Here is a 15757-nt window from a genome sequence, read left to right as displayed (position 1 = left end):
ACTTCAGGAAGAATACAGCCCCACTCACCCCCATCACCCTGTGCGACTCCCCAGTCAACTGTGGAGTCCTTCCGCTTCCTTGGCAACATCCTCTCCGGAAGGTGATCGGCTGCAATCTGCCTACCCTCGAGGACCTGCACACCTCGAGGACCCTGAGGCGTGCGAGGAAGATTGTGGCCGACCCCTCCCACCCTGGTCACTCCCTGTTCCAGCTACTCCCCTCCGGCAGAAGGCTGCGGTCCATCAGGACCAAAACCTAACGCCATAAGAACAGTTTCTTTCCATCTGCTACTGGCCTCTTCAACAAGGCCAAGGACTCCCACTGACATTCATTCATCTATTTAGCTATCATAAGTCCCTCTAATGGCAATTACAGTATGCATAAGCCACCTTATCTCAGTATCTGATTGCACTATGTTGACCACCCATGCTGCTCATTCTTTATTCTTATTTATATATATATTTTTTATTTTATATTTAAATTGTTTTATTCTTAGATTGTTTGGTTCTTAGAAATAGTTAAACTTTAGTATTTTTACTTAATTTAAGATTCGTATATGTTTAGTGTTTTGCACCTCCCTGCCACAATAAATTCTGTGTTTGTATAACATACATGGCGAATAAACCGAATTCTGATTCTGATTCTGACAACCTTCTGATAAATAGCCCGATTCCCTAACCGCTCAGCCATCTGACCCCATATTAAACCAGTTTGCTCTCTTTAATTTTCCTACGGATAAAATCTCTCCAGGATAAAGTACATCATATAATTGAACAATGCTCCTTGATATCAGAATCCCAGAAGGTCTCCGATGCCGTATTAATAAGAACAATGTGTTCACTAAGCAGATCCCAATGCAGAGGAGGGATTTGAACCTGTGCCCTCTTGAACTGCAGTCGAATGCTCCTACCCTGAACTATACCAACCCACAGTAAAAAATTACAATACACTTTATAAGAAAGGTAACACAAGATTAGTATTATTTATGGGGAAATTAAAATGTACTCAGGTTGGAGAGAAGCAGGCCCAAGGTGTCAAGCGAACACACTTGAAACCTGATAGTCACACTGGTGTAGTCTGTTGTTGCCATCTAGAGGTGAAAATAAATAAACATCCATTGGTCCTGTCTCATTCTTTTACAACTTCTGACCCAAGTCACCTTAGTTGTGGCCCTACTTAGCATACTTGAAATACGTGTATTCCAAGCATACTTGTAATCCTGAATTGTTGCCTTATTTTGCATGCTTGTTTGCATATTAATTTGCCCCTGCCGTCGCAATAGTGTAAATTCCTAACTGGGTTCAATAAACTGCTGCTCTGCTCGCTCTAACAGGCTCTGCTCTGCTCTGCTTTGATGTGTACACTACTCATGTTGAGTCACTTCTATTACCTCTGTTATTACTGGAGTTTAGAGGCCATCTGGGTTGTGAGTAAATAAAACGTTTTTCCATTTCAGTTGCACCCTGCCTGCTAGTTACTTTGCACTGTTCCCAGTAAATGTGGTGCTTTTGCACTGTGTCACTCCTTAATAGTTTCTGACCCTGTATGTCACCTTAGTGTGGCCATACATACTGGTTATTCTTAGTTGTTGCCTTACTGTGCATGCTTGTTTGCATATTTTGTTGCCCCTGCTGTTGCAACAGTGCAAATTTCCCTTAAAAATGCTACTCCGCTGTACTGTTTACTGGTAGTGGTTACTTTGCAGTATACCTAGTAAATGTGTAAGGCTACCTTTGCACTGCAGCCCCCCTCCCTCCACCCCCCTCCCCCCCCCCTCCACCCCCCTCCCCCCCCCCCCCACCCCCCTCCACCACACACATACACAGTATAAGCAACCGCAAATACAAATTTCCCCGCAAAATGATTGATTCGCATGAGCTTTAAAACTACCACCTCATTTTACCCAACTAGGTTTGACTTGTTGACGAAGCACAATTGTCGTTTCCCGTTGGCTGGATAGTACACGTCAGCACACAGTTTTTCTAAGTTACTCCCAGCTCATAGCTGTACAAACCACCCACTTCCTAGTTAGAGAGCTATGACACATGACACCTCTACGGGTAAGTCGTCTCAACAGCGTTCCTCCATAAGTGGAAACATTCAGATAGGATTAAAGTCAAATGTATTTCCTGAATACAAAGCCATGAAGTTTTCTATCGAACTTTACCAAACAAAACATACAGTCATTCGATTCTCTGTTACTTCGCTTCACAGGTGTTCACGAGCTAGATATCATCATCGGTTTCGACCGAACAGAGAATCCCACGTCGACTCAGAAAAATAAACCATAACTTTCTGACAAAGTGAGGTTCACGGACACCGCAGTCACGGGGGTCCACTATGTTGCTATTGCCAACCACATGAACTGGATAATGAGGACGTTCACTGTAAGGTGATTCACAAGCTTTGTTTTCTATTTAAAAGCTGCCATTAGTTACGAAAATGAGGTTTCGTATTCTTAAAAAGAATCTGCTTGTTGCATTGGGTCTCTCATTCATATTTGTTACGGTCATGTTTTCAACTCGTGTTTTAATATCTGGCAACGACACAAGTAGTGTCGCTCATGAGAACGTATTACCTGGAATACGAAGTTTCACGAAGTTTCAATTCGACTCCCTACAGGACATGAAAACTTCCGTTTACAACGGCAATTATAAACAAAACATTCAGAACAGAGATACGTTTTCCGCTGAACCTCAACTGGTTCTAGTGATTCAGGTTCACAACCGACCAGACTACCTCAAAATACTAATAACATCGTTGGAAAAAGCAGCTGAGGTCCACAGTTTTCTGCTTATTTTCAGCCATGACTATTTTTCAGAGGAAATCAATAGCATTGTGCAGGGGATAACCTTCTGCAAAGTCTTGCAAATCTACTTCCCCTTCAGCACTCAGCTGTATCCCTCAGAGTTTCCTGGACAGGATCCAAGAGACTGCCAGCGAGATCTGTCCAGAGATGTGGCTGTTAAGGCGGGATGTCTTAACGCTGAGCATCCTGACTCCTATGGCCACTATAGAGAGGCCTCCATTACTCAGACCAAACACCACTGGTGGTGGAAGCTGCACTTTGTGTGGGAGCGAGTGCATGCGCTACAGGGATACAGCGGCTTCGCTATCTTCCTAGAAGAAGACAACTACATGCTACCTGACTTGTATCACCTGTACAAGGACATGTTAGCCTTCAGGAAGACCAGCTGCCCGGACTGTGACATGCTGGCTCTGGGGAACCACGACAGCTTGTCGGCGGACTTCTTCAAACTGTCTGACAAGGTGAGGACCACGGGTTGGATGTCCACCAAGCACAACATAGGCATGGGCATCTCCAGGGAGGTGTACTACAAGCTGATGGGCTGTGGGGATGACTTTTGCTCCTACGACGACTACAACTGGGACTGGACTCTGCAGCACCTTTCGGGCGGCTGCATAGCCAAGCCTCTGAAGGTACTGGTGGCCCAGGGGTCCAGGGTCCTGCACACCGGGAACTGCGGCCTGCATCAGAAGGAGAACTGCCGGCCAGAGTGGGCCCTACAGAAGGCAGAAGAATTTCTCCAGCAGGCGAAGGACTCCCTCTTCCCACAATCCCTTGAGCTGTCCATCGCAGAGCCGGTGGAGCACAAGATCCATGTGAAGAATGGGGGGTGGGGGGACATTAGAGATCATATTCTCTGTAAAAACTATGCCAAACGTCTCTAAAACCGTGGGTGCTTTTCTTTGGTCTCACGTCGTATGGGATGTACTGAGGAAAATAAAGGCCATTATTACTTGTGACGGGATGTGCTTTGGAGACGGTGTCGAATGCAGCTAATTTTAAAGCTTGTTGATGTTTCTACCAAACACCATTGCCAAAGATTTCAGTCATTTTGTCATGCGTTGTGCACACATAGACGTTTTAATTTGTAGCTTTTTCCCATCAGGTTTCCGTTTAGTTGCGTTGATTTGAATTTTTAAGCTTACTTAATGTGTTAAAGGTTCATGTAATGCTCCTGCATCAGTTAGGCATAACGGTAAACATTCCTGAACAACTCGCCAAGTAGTGTGTGCTAACTGGTTTGCTTTAATGTGGCATTTCTGTATTGGTACACATGCTGCTTACAGTAAAGATAAGCAAAGATGCAGACACTATGACATATGCTCAATGCCATGTTTGGAAGTGACACCGATAAATTATTGCTATTTTGCCACTAAGTCGGTGCTCAGGTTGTCGTGGACTAAACATTACAGTACTTATATACATACACTAATTTGAGTCATAAAATAATACCTTTCTCTAGCCCTTGATGAAGGTGGAGAAAGAGAATGTTTGTGATTAGGTTTAGGAATACTTTGTGATCTTGAAAAGTATAAAGCTAAACATATTGCTTCTACTGACTGACTTAGCTGAGGGTGAGTTTGCATTTTCATGTTATTTACATAGAGTATAGATCCTATGTGTGAGGCCTGACCAAATTAAGACGTATTGCACAGACAGACACACACACACACACACACAGATATTTGAGGGAGTTTGTTTCATCTTGGACGTGGGGTTCTTCAAGTTAACCATGGAACTCAATGCCTTTACAGATGGTTCTGCTATCTTGGTAATATACATGATGATTGTATCCTTGATGATTGAACTGTATCAGATTTATTATTGCAAAGCACAATCTTTTCAATGTAGCTTCTTTTTATGTAAACTGCTGTTTACTGGGTGACTGAGAATGTGTTTGGAAGTTACAATGATGAAATGTAAATACTGTACATCAGTCTGTCACTGTCTTCTGAACGTATCACTTGAAATATCTTGGTAGTTTTTCCTCTGAATGTTTGACGAGATGTGAAAGTAAAAACGTCCTTGTTTCCCTTTGGTTGTATTGTCACTCTCATTTGTCAGAGAATTTGAACACAAGTTGTAAACTATGGATGACAACATTAATGAATAATGTTGCTGCGCTGTTGCATAAAACAGGCGTACACACAGAAACTTTAGGTAACTTCGCCAGGAGTGTCTAGTCATGTGATTATTAAGCCCCGCTTCAACTGGTCAGGGACCTTTATGATGCATTTATTTCCGGAAGTTGGCTATCTGGCTGGTTAATCGACTACGAAGCAGGATTTGTTTACGTTAGTTAGCACATTAACAACAGTAGCCTGTAGAAAAGGTAAAAAAAAATATATTGTTTAAGTAATGTCTATATTTCTGAACTGAAAAGTAGTTTTTTCAGCTTTGTTACTCGATAACGTTGAAGACAGTTAGCTTGCTAAGCTAGACTTGCGAGACAGCGCTCTCCCAAGCAAATGTTAGCTGTCACTGACTACTGAGCATACGTAATGGAGATGCTTTTTTAAATGTATGCTTTATCAACTTTATTTCATCGACACATTCAGTCGATAGTTAATCTGTTGTTTTAAAAATCGTGTAAGCTTGTTAGCTAGCTGACTAGTAGCATGCTAAACATTAGGCCAAGAAAGACCTATTCCCTGGGCGGAACAAAACGGCCATTCTCGCCCTTTATTCAACGCCTCCAAGTTAATTCAAAATTCTACATTCCTTTGTCTCATTACAACACAAAACATTACTATTAAAGGCAAAGCAACAATTAAAGGTATCATATTAAGACGTAGAAGGTTGTCTCCGTGGCGTTAAAGCGAACACAGCTTCAAACAAACGACAATTTTTACATTCAGTATTTGATAAATGTACGAAATAAAACAAGGAAACTATGTCAGTCTCATAAGAGCTATCCACCCTTTGAAAAGAAGGTAACATGTCCTGGATTTTCATGGGATTCTATATCGCTTCCAGCAGATCTCAAGTTTCACCATTGAATCCCCAGAATGGCGCATTGGTTCCACCGAAACCCATTGAAAGCTACAGCGCCCGTCTCCTTTAACTTCTATGGAGTTGCTGGAAGCCAAGCTGCAAACAAAATATGCAAGTATGTCATTTGGTCATCGAATTGAGTTTTAATGTTCAGTATCATCAATATGCTGCTTTGTGAATGTATTTGTTTCACCTCAATCGCTTTTGGACCAATGGGATTTGATGCAGTGGTTTTCTTTGAACTTTTCCTATCAGTGACTTGAGAACCACCAGGGCCAGGCTCCTAGAGATGTTCACAGATCTCACCTGCAACCCTGAGATCATGAAAAATGCTACAGATGCATATTTCTCCCTCCTACAAGGTTTGTTCTGTTCAGGTGTCACCCTCCTTCCCCCAGTGTCTTAAGTGATGAGGAACTATGTCTGTATCAACAAGCTCTTGCTGGTCTCTCTGAATGCTTAAGGCTTCATCGTGTCACTGGATGGTACCACGCAAGAGAACAAGCTACGGTTTATGCAGAACTTCAAGTGGACCGACACTTTACAGGGGAACACACCAAGGTAGAGACTGTTCAGAGGCAAGGAGGCATGACACTGGATTTTGTTTTACATTATAATAACTGCTGGTCGTCTCTGTCTCTCTCTGTCTCTCTCTCTCTGCCTCTCTCTCTGTCTCTCTCTCTCCCTCCCCTGTACTGTATGACAGTGCTCAGCAAGATGCCATCTTTGAACTGGTCTCCATGGCTTTCAATGTTGCAGTCTGGTACACCAAGTTTGCCTCAAGACTAGCAGGAAAGGAAAAGTAAGTGACAGCAGTGTAGCTAGAAGATATTATTACATCGTAAATAGTTCCCTTAATGAATGCCTTGTCAAAACTACACACATGATATTCCTCCTGGTTCCACCTCTTTTCCAGCATAACGGAACCTGAGGCTAAGGATGTCCACAGGAGCCTGAAACTGGCTGCCGGGATCTTTAAACACCTCAAGGTTACTGACTCTTCCTCACATCTTTAAACACCTCAAGGTTACTGACTCTTCCTCACATCTTTAAACACCTCAAGGTTACTGACTCTTCCTCACATCTTTAAACACCTCAAGGTTACTGACTCTTCCTCACATCTTTAAACACCTCAAGGTTACTGACTCTTCCTCACATCTTTAAACACCTCAAGGTTACTGACTCTTCCTCACATCTTTAAACACCTCAAGGTTACTGACTCTTCCTCACATCTTTAAACACCTCAAGGTTACTGACTCTTCCTCACATCTTTAAACACCTCAAGGTTACTGACTCTTCCTCACATCTTTAAACACCTCAAGGTTACTGACTCTTCCTCACATCTTTAACCACCTCAAGGTTACTGACTCTTCCTCACATCTTTAACCCTTGTGCTGCCTTCGGGTCACATGACCCAAAGGTTCATAACGAACCATCGTTGTGTTTACCCAATTTTACCCAATACAAAAACAAATAAAAATAATTTTCTTTTAACCATCGCAATGTGGGGGGTCTGAGACAGCCCAACGGTTAAAAGAAAATGATTCACTTTGTTTTGGTATGCGGTAAAGTTGTCGCAATACGACGGTGGGTCACAATGACTGATGGGTCAGAATGACCCGAAGATAACACAAGGGTTAAACACCTCAAGGTTACTGACTCTTCCTCACATCTTTAAACACCTCAAGGTTACTGACTCTTCCTCACATCTTTAAACACCTCAAGGTTACTGACTCTTCCTCACATCTTTAAACACCTCAAGGTTACTGACTCTTCCTCACATCTTTAAACACCTCAAGGTTACTGACTCTTCCTCACATCTTTAAACACCTCAAGGTTACTGACTCTTCCTCACATCTTTAAACACCTCAAGGTTACTGACTCTTCCTCACATCTTTAACCACCTCAAGGTTACTGACTCTTCCTCACATCTTTAAACACCTCAAGGTTACTGACTCTTCCTCACATCTTTAAACACCTCAAGGTTACTGACTCTTCCTCACATCTTTAAACACCTCAAGGTTACTGACTCTTCCTCACATCTTTAAACACCTCAAGGTTACTGACTCTTCCTCACATCTTTAAACACCTCAAGGTTACTGACTCTTCCTCACATCTTTAAACACCTCAAGGTTACTGACTCTTCCTCACAGCGTCTGCTGTTCCTCCAACCCCAAGCATGCTACAGATAATAACATAAGTGTTTTTAATGCATGCATCTAGCAGACACTTTCATCCAAAACCTCTGAGCTATAAATGCACACCTGCCTCAGGTGTGGGGGTGTAAACACTGGTCTCCCTGTTGTGTCTCCCGGCAGGAAGTGTATATCCCTCGCCTGATCACGCCAGCTGAGAAGGGCCGGGACCTGGAGCCCAGGGTCATAGACACCTACATCGTACAGTGCCAAGCAGAGGCACAAGAAGGTCAGGGTTAACACTTGACCTAGATTGGATGTATTGATAAGAATAGCAGCTCATAAAGGATTAGGAATAATTTATTTATTACAGGTTTAGATTATTGATTATAGGTTTAGACAAGCCACTAGGAAACTGTCAGGAGGAGCAATACCAAAGGATTCCAGCTCACTTGTTACAAATGGTAAATAAACCTGAAACGCTGCAGTATCTTCAATGAATCTCCGGTTATGGACAGAGATTGTCACCTGCACCGTTAATACTTTTTTCTCCCTTCGTCATAGTGACCATCGCCAGGGCGATTGAGCTGAAGCACAATGCCACTCTCATCGCTGCCTTGGCGTTCGAAACGGCCAACTTCTATCAGAAGGCTGGTAAGGCATTCATATCTGATAACAATCACATTTGACATGTTATTATATCTTAGTGTGATTTCCTGTTGCATCATTATTCATGATGTTGTAAATAAGCATCAAGATGTGGTCTGATTGGTCGTTCCTGCTCTCCTCTCTCCTCCTGTGGCCTGATTGGTCCTCCCTGCTCTCCTCTCTCCTCCTGTGGTCTGATTGGTCGTTCCTGCTCTCCTCTCTCCTCCTGTGGTCTGATTGGTCGTCCCTGCTCTCCTCTCTCCTCCTGTGGTCTGATTGGTCGTCCCTGCTCTCCTCTCTCCTCCTGTGCTGCAGACCACACTCTGAACACCCTGGAGCCAGAGTGCAGCAGCAAGTGGAGGAAGTACCTTCAGCTGAAGCAGCATTTCTACATGGCCTACGTAAGGACGGGGGGGGGGGAGATGTGCTGTTTTCAATGTATAATGAAACCTACGCCCCTGGTTAGATATGCGTGTAGGCTAATCTTTGCCAGCTCTACAGGGTAACATTTAAACCCCAGTCCTGAAGTCAGGATTAGTGATGGGTGTTCTGTGTCTTGCCTACAGGCCTTCTGTTACCATGGACAGACCCTGCTGGCTAGTGACAAGTGTGGAGAGTCAATCCGATCACTCCTAGAGGCCGAGAAATGTTAGTATTCCAGTCCACTTCCTGTCCCTGTCTATTCCATGTTCTTGTCTCTGTCCCTTTCCTCTTCCTGCTCCTGCTCACTTCCTGTCCCTTCCCTCTTCCTGCTCCTGCTCACTTCCTGTCCCTTCCCTCTTCCTGCTCCTGCTCACTTCCTGTCCCTTCCCTCTTCCTGCTTCTGCTCACTTCCTGTCCCTTCCCTCTTCCTGCTCCTGCTCACTTCCTGTCCCTTCCCTCTTCCTGCTGCTGTTCACTTCCTGTTGTCCACTGTTCCGTAGACTGAGCTGAAGACACTGAAAGAGCTACAATCATGAGCATTCATTCCCTTTTACGTCTCTGTTGTAATGAACAAATCTACCTGGCATTAATGTACTTGTGAAAACCACAGGACACTTTCCAGGTCACTCTCCCCTCATCATCAGCAGCAGTTGTTGTGTTGTGAATGTGCAGGTTACTCCAGGGCCGAGGCTCTGTGTAAAGAGTACCGTCAGACCAAAGGTCCAGGCAGCACAGCCAAGCCCTCTGAACAGCTGTTCTTCCTCAAGCTGGGCGGCCAGATCAAGATCACCCTGGAGAAGTGCCAGAGAGAGAACGGCTTCATGTGAGGCTAGCACACACACACACAGATATAAACAGACATGTGTGAAGAGACACTCAATTATGCACAAAATATAAATATACTCCCCTGTCAAACACACACAAATAGTTTCAATTCTATATAAAGTACGACCATACACAGACACACTCACTGTCACAAAATATGCGAAGTTTATAGAGTCTCATGTATGAAATGTGATCATATAAAAGTATATTTGCCTTGCCTTGAAAGTTGAAGTGTGAAAAAATGATGTTTGTGTTCAGATAAGTTTAAATGTTAAAAGATGAAGTTTGTGTTCAGATACTTCCATAAGGTCCCTGCTGACGCACCCCAGCTGGAGCTTAAGGCCAGCTATGGCCTGGCTGATCCAATCACCTTCGAGCTCCCGGGCCTCAGTGATCTGTGCACCCCGGAAGTCTACGCAACATTCGACCTCACCAAGGGGGCTAAAGATGAGAAGGTGAGAGGTGTTCACCTGTTCAGACCTCTGTGATGGGAGAAGGTGAGAGGTGTTCACCTGTTCAGACCTCTGTGATGGGAGAAGGTGAGAGGTGTTCACCTGTTCAGACCTCTGTGATGGGAGAAGGTGAGAGGTGTTCACCTGTTCAGACCTCTGTGATGGGACTGTGTAGTCCAGTCAGGATCAGGGCGATGTGAGATGATCTTCCTCCCTTCAGCCAGGGATGACACGCAGGAGGTGATGATTCAGCTGGTTAACTTGGTGTTTACAAGGGGGGAGATGCCATCATTGTAACTCTGTGATTGGGATGTTTCTTTTATTGAATATTTATAACATATTATCTGCAGTACTTTGGTGTACTATTTGGTTGAAAGCGTCTCCTGAGTAACTGCAATGTTTGAGATCCTGAGTGTGTGTGTGTGTGTGTGTCCAGGCCAAACACAAGGAGGTGGAGGTGAAGCCGGTGAAGGAGCCGGACCTGAAGCCAGAGAAGGACACGGGATGTGTGGTCTCCTAAACACACGCATGTACACACACTCTCACACATATACACACATATATACACACCCTGGCTGCTTTGTCTCCTAAGCATCATGGGAAGGGGACTCTCCGGCAGCCTCTAAAAGCCCCCACAGCCTCTACAAGCCCCCACAGCCTCTACAAGCCCCCACAGCCTCTACAAGCCTACCCTACACCCTACACAGAGTCCATCCCCTTTCCTTGAAAAGTAAATTTCCATAAGAAATGTGCTTTTTTATTTTTTACTCATATGAAGTACTGTGTCTGCACTTCCTCTGACCAAGGCCTGATCATTTAACCTGGATGTTGACTGTACTGTAAGATGGGCCGCACAGGCAGGCTGTAGGGGCCTCACAGGCAGGCTGTAGGGGCCTCACAGGCAGGCTGTAGGGGCCTCACAGGCAGGCTGTAGGGGCCTCACAGGCAGGCTGTAGGGGCCTCACAGGCAGGCTGTAGGGGCCTCACAGGCAGGCTGTAGGGGCCGCACAGGCAGGCTGTAGGGGCCGCACAGGCAGGCTGTAGGGGCCTCACAGGCAGACTGTAGGGGCCTCACAGGCAGGCTGTAGGGGCCTCACAGGCAGGCTGTAGGGGCCTCACAGGCAGGCTGTAGGGGCCTCACAGGCAGGCTGTAGGGGCCTCACAGGCAGGCTGTAGGGGACAACTTAGATCAGGAGAGGGAAATCAATCAACAATTAACAACAATTCAAGAAAAGGATGCATGGAATTTATTAAAACATTTCGTTTGTTTTTATCTGTGGTGTTTTTTGAGGTTGCATGACTATCTATTGCAGTTCATTTTATACATGGTAGATAGCTGTTTTCTATTTTCTATTCAGTTTATAATACATTTAAATATTATTGGCTCTGTTTTGAGGTTGAGGTATTCTTAACTATTGGGACTGTAGGGGATTATAAAAAACGATTTTGTGTTAGAATCTTAATTTATTGTTTTCCTGTATACATAGTACATAATATATTACTAGTGAACCACTCCAACATTTCTATACAATCTATGGTAGAACAAATCTTTTTTTTTTTTTCTGTATTTAATTTACTAGAATATCTAAAAACACTCCAACACAAGCCTATTTTACTGCTCTTGTAAAACTCTGTAGCTGGAAAATTGTTTATACTGAAATCTGATGTATTTAAATGATATACTCTGTCTAGCTGCAGACTGACAAACTCAGACAGCAGTCCACAGGCACCACTGGGTCATACTGATGGTTTGATCTCCTGTAGGGTATAAACATATTTTAAAACTTTTCTGAAGGAGCATGTATTTGTTGTACTTTAGAAATGTAATTCACACACTTCAGCTGCAGTGCTGTGTGACACTGCTACCTGTCTGCAGTCAGTTACCCTGTTTTTAGCCTGAACAACTTAACTGTGTTATGTAAAATGAATTAATCTCATGTTGATGATTTATCTATGAATGACAAGGATGTACTCATCTTGCAGTGAATGCATTTAAATATCTGTTAATCAGTTACATTTGGTAATAACTGTATAACCATGAATCAAATATGTCTAGGACATATACAAGACAATGCAGTCCTTGACATAGTATAGGTTTACCTTCCAAGTTATTTGTAAATGTAGCAATGTGCAGAATACTAAAAAATATAACTAGTTGAAATAGGAAAAAAGGCTTGGAGACTAAGATTGATCTTTGTGCCCTTATGTTAAGAGCAAACCATCAATGTGATTTGAGTAATGGGATTCTCACTGAAAAATTTGGATTTTTTTAGAGGACCCATTTTCTTTACTCCTTAATTAAAGCAGCTGTTTATACTATGGTTTGCTGTGTCATCATTACAGTGTACACACAAGCCAACTGTAGCTCTCTCTCATCCAATCATGTCTTGTCTTTGACAATGTGTCTCAATAAAGTTACGACTATGAAACTGGAATCTGCTTTGTGTGATGAGGAACAGGGTCTGAGAAACACCAGTAGAGAGCACAGTGCACTTCACATGACATGACCACATTCTGCACAGTACAGCCGGCCCAACCCTTAGGTCTTGTGTTTGAAGCTCTCAGAAGGAGGCCCAGCCCTCCTTGAGAGTGAAACTGACATTGGTTCTACTCAACAAGAGAACTGAAATGGGTTATGCACCTAACTCAGGCGGGCGTCAACCTTCCAGGAACGTGTTAGACAGGATCATCACAGACATGGTAACTGATGTAGGACACCTGAATTCTGTTTCTTTCAGTACTCTTTAAAGCTTTTCCTTTCATCTGTCACAGTGCATGTGCTTGTAAGATATATGTTCACTGCAAAAACCTGCTGGGCTGCTAAAGTACCAGGAAAATACATTTGTATGTGTCGAGGATGAACAACAATCTCCAGGAAGTAAGTGCTGTTAAATATGCGTACAACCTGTTGAAAGCAAACATCTCAAATTGTTGTGTGTATCTAGGTCTTTTGTTTCCTGTACCTTAAATGAACAGAGCGAATGTAATAATATATCTGGTCTTTCCCTTAGCAAATACAGGCCATGTGAGGTGTGCTAAGTCTATGATGGCACATGTGTACACACACACACAGGGCATTAACATTAGCATACTGTACTGGACATGCCCAGGTTTCAGACAGCTTTTGAGACTGTATATCTCTCAGGGTGTTGACGTCCAGGAGACTGAGTTTGGGGGTCCCTCCTTGTCCAAGGAGAGGAGGGTCATCCACTTCTCTAGCGGCGAGACCCTGGAGGAGGAAGGCAGCGAGGAGGAGGACGGAGAGAAGGACCAGCCAGCCTTGACAGAACCTGCAAACACAGAACCTGCAAACACAGTGAGTTCAAGACGTCTCTGGGCTTGGGAGACAAAATCGGCAGAACGAGGCCTTAATTGGGCTTAAAGTCAATGTTGTCAGAGACTAAATGAAAGGTGGTGTTGTAGATGAGTCATTGAGACGTTATTGTTGCACTGTAGAATGTTTTTCTTTTTTGTTCACCACACCTGGTAGCTGAGATGTAGTTAGTTTACACTGTGCCTGGTTGCTCAGATGTAGTTAGTTTACACTGTGCCTGGTTGCTCAGATGTAGTTACTTTGCGATGTGGCTAAATACAGACCATTCCTTGACTCTGAACACTGAAATACTGTTATAACAATGCACTTGTGATCCTGCTGTATATGTATGTCGTTCTGGGTAAGTATTTGACAATGAATAAAATGTGAAATGTTTAACAGTGACTGGTTCTATAGGGTCATCATGATGCCCTGTCTGGCAATAACTCTCTCTTTCTTCGAACTGTGTGTTCATTGTAGAGTAAATTCTCCTGGAGGACTGTGGCTAGGGTGTCTCTCCAGAGTAAGTATAATCATGTGATTAAACCACATGTTGTGCAATATCTGTACTGTGGGTGGGTGAAACAAGTGTTGATCTATACTCTTAATTTTATAATTTGCTTTTAGCGTGTGATTTTCTGGGGGGAAAACTGGCAGGTTTACTTGGACTGAACGCAGCCAAGTACCAGTATGCCATAGACGAGTTCTGCCGTGACAGCAAGGTACCTGTCCAAACCCCTCCATGCTAGCCTGCCTGGTGGCACACAACTCCACGCTCACAATTCAACATTAAACACTTAATGGAGGATTAGGATTATGGGGATCTAGAGTTTCAGATCTCCATGGACAACAACAAATAAAATCATTTTACAATAGATTTTTAACAGCCTATACAAAACAGAATGATTCGGATCTGTAACTGATTAAAACAGAATGATTCTGATCTGTAACTGATTAAAACGGTACAGGAATATATTTTCCGCGGTACTTTCTACATGCACTATTTGAATGTCATCACATGTACATGTAACTGAATGAAATTAAAATGTGTAATATAGAAACAATGTGTAGAACTCTAAGGTTTTAACTGTAAGGTATACACAGACAGTCAACTACCACACAGTGTAATGGTTATGTCATCATGTCATAGTTAAATAATTTGACAATGATTAGAATAATGAAATAGGAATAGTAATAATGAAGTAATGAAGGCCCCCTCCTGCTCAGCCTGCAGATCGGAACCCAGACAAGGCCTCGTCTGAGGATGGAAAAGAGAAGGTGCACCTCTCTCCCAGGAACAGTGTTGCATACGGAACAACCGGTTCTCCTGCGTTCCTCGGTCCTCCAGCCCCTCGTGAACACTCTGGACACACGAGCGGAGGATCTGTCAACACGGGGTACCAGGAGGACCATGAACAATGATTAAATTACATTTTGATAAACAGTTGTGCTTGAATGGAGTGATGTGCTGTGCTTTCTCTCTCTCAATCTTTGTCTCTGTCTCTCTCTCTCTGTCTCTGTCTCAGGACATAAAACTTCAGTCTTAAACACTTAAAACAATACTTATATGGACATACAGCTGCAAAATGTATATAATAAATCTAAATAAATACTGGCAAAAATAAACTTCTCAGCGAAGCGACAATAACACAATCTGACCACGAAGGGGCGCTGCAACACAAAAAATCCGCGGGATGAAGTGAGTTTAACTTACTGATAGACAGCTGCCGCTCTCTTTTTCTATTGGAGGAAATGGTAAAATCGGAACAGCGCCAAAAAACCTACCAGAGGCTGTCAGAATATTACATCCGTAGTGGTTTAGCACAACGTTTTATGGATTTTTAGCTAAAGAATCCTCGGTTGCGGGCAATAAGAGGTTAAATATATCGTAGTTCCTCTAAAATATATATTTATTAACTTCATGAATACTTTCTTTAAAAATGTTGTATTGTGGGAATATGACATCGACGAGGTGGCCGAGTGGTTAAGGCGATGGACTGCTAATCCATTGTGCTCTGCACGCGTGGGTTCGAATCCCATCCTCGTCGACAATTTTCATTTTTAACTTAGGTGATACTATAACTGTAACCGTTTTATTGAAAGTACTTTCGATTATATAAAATGATTACATCATAAGGATTTCCTGTATAATGGGTA

The 15757-nt window shown here is 43.3% G+C and overlaps 3 protein-coding genes and 1 non-coding gene across 6 annotated transcripts; all 4 read left to right on the top strand.

The window, feature by feature from the left end:
- Nucleotides 1-2062: 2062 nt before the first annotated feature.
- si:ch73-91k6.2 (alpha-1,6-mannosyl-glycoprotein 2-beta-N-acetylglucosaminyltransferase) lies at nt 2063-4841 on the top strand. Its single transcript, XM_062467055.1, has one exon. The coding sequence runs from the start codon at nt 2444-2446 to the stop codon at nt 3692-3694; it is 1251 nt and encodes a 416-aa protein (XP_062323039.1). The 5' UTR covers nt 2063-2443; the 3' UTR covers nt 3695-4841.
- A 214-nt stretch (nt 4842-5055) lies between these two features.
- Nucleotides 5056-12716, top strand: brox (BRO1 domain and CAAX motif containing). Of its 2 annotated transcripts, none has more exons than XM_062467056.1 (13): nt 5056-5142; nt 5787-5919; nt 6060-6166; nt 6269-6365; nt 6511-6606; nt 6721-6793; nt 8123-8228; nt 8504-8593; nt 8903-8988; nt 9154-9235; nt 9683-9833; nt 10131-10290; nt 10724-12716. In XM_062467056.1, exons 2-13 carry the CDS (start codon nt 5819-5821, stop codon nt 10805-10807), a joined length of 1233 nt encoding a protein of 410 aa, XP_062323040.1. In that variant the 5' UTR covers nt 5056-5142; nt 5787-5818; the 3' UTR covers nt 10808-12716. The 2 variants fall into 2 exon arrangements, 1 of the variants encoding a protein (XP_062323040.1); XR_009930898.1 differs by lacking the exon at nt 5056-5142 and having other exon boundaries at nt 5784-5919; nt 10724-10895; nt 10933-12716.
- A 118-nt stretch (nt 12717-12834) lies between these two features.
- Nucleotides 12835-15705, top strand: LOC134024556 (protein FAM177B). 2 transcript variants are annotated; one of them, XM_062467057.1, is made up of 5 exons: nt 12835-12987; nt 13433-13603; nt 14081-14123; nt 14228-14322; nt 14828-15705. In XM_062467057.1, exons 1-5 carry the CDS (start codon nt 12916-12918, stop codon nt 15020-15022), a joined length of 576 nt encoding a protein of 191 aa, XP_062323041.1. In that variant the 5' UTR covers nt 12835-12915; the 3' UTR covers nt 15023-15705. The 2 variants fall into 2 exon arrangements, with proteins under 2 accessions (XP_062323041.1, XP_062323042.1); XM_062467058.1 differs by having other exon boundaries at nt 12941-13165; nt 14828-15702.
- On the top strand, nt 15567-15648 carry trnas-gcu (transfer RNA serine (anticodon GCU)). Its single transcript has one exon. It is a non-coding gene; the product is annotated as a tRNA-Ser (tRNA).
- Nucleotides 15706-15757: the final 52 nt, after the last annotated feature.

This window comes from Osmerus eperlanus, chromosome 8 (genome assembly GCF_963692335.1).
Source record: "Osmerus eperlanus chromosome 8, fOsmEpe2.1, whole genome shotgun sequence".
NCBI lineage: Eukaryota > Metazoa > Chordata > Actinopteri > Osmeriformes > Osmeridae > Osmerus > Osmerus eperlanus.
This window is presented reverse-complemented; position numbering and strand designations above follow the sequence as displayed.

Bases quoted from the DNA above. Each gene is read 5' to 3' on its own strand.
- si:ch73-91k6.2 (XM_062467055.1), top strand. From the start codon at position 2,444: ATGAGGTTTCGTATTCTTAAAAAGAATCTGCTTGTTGCATTGGGTCTC.
- brox (XM_062467056.1), top strand. From the start codon at position 5,819: ATGGCGCATTGGTTCCACCGAAACCCATTGAAAGCTACAGCGCCCGTC. The intron at 6,167-6,268 runs GTTTGTTCTGTT...TGAATGCTTAAG, and splicing joins ATATTTCTCCCTCCTACAAG to GCTTCATCGTGTCACTGGAT. The intron at 6,607-6,720 runs GTAAGTGACAGC...CCTCTTTTCCAG, and splicing joins AGACTAGCAGGAAAGGAAAA to CATAACGGAACCTGAGGCTA.
- LOC134024556 (XM_062467057.1), top strand. From the start codon at position 12,916: ATGGGTTATGCACCTAACTCAGGCGGGCGTCAACCTTCCAGGAACGTG. The intron at 12,988-13,432 runs GTAACTGATGTA...TATATCTCTCAG, and splicing joins ACAGGATCATCACAGACATG to GGTGTTGACGTCCAGGAGAC. The intron at 13,604-14,080 runs GTGAGTTCAAGA...TGTTCATTGTAG, and splicing joins ACACAGAACCTGCAAACACA to AGTAAATTCTCCTGGAGGAC.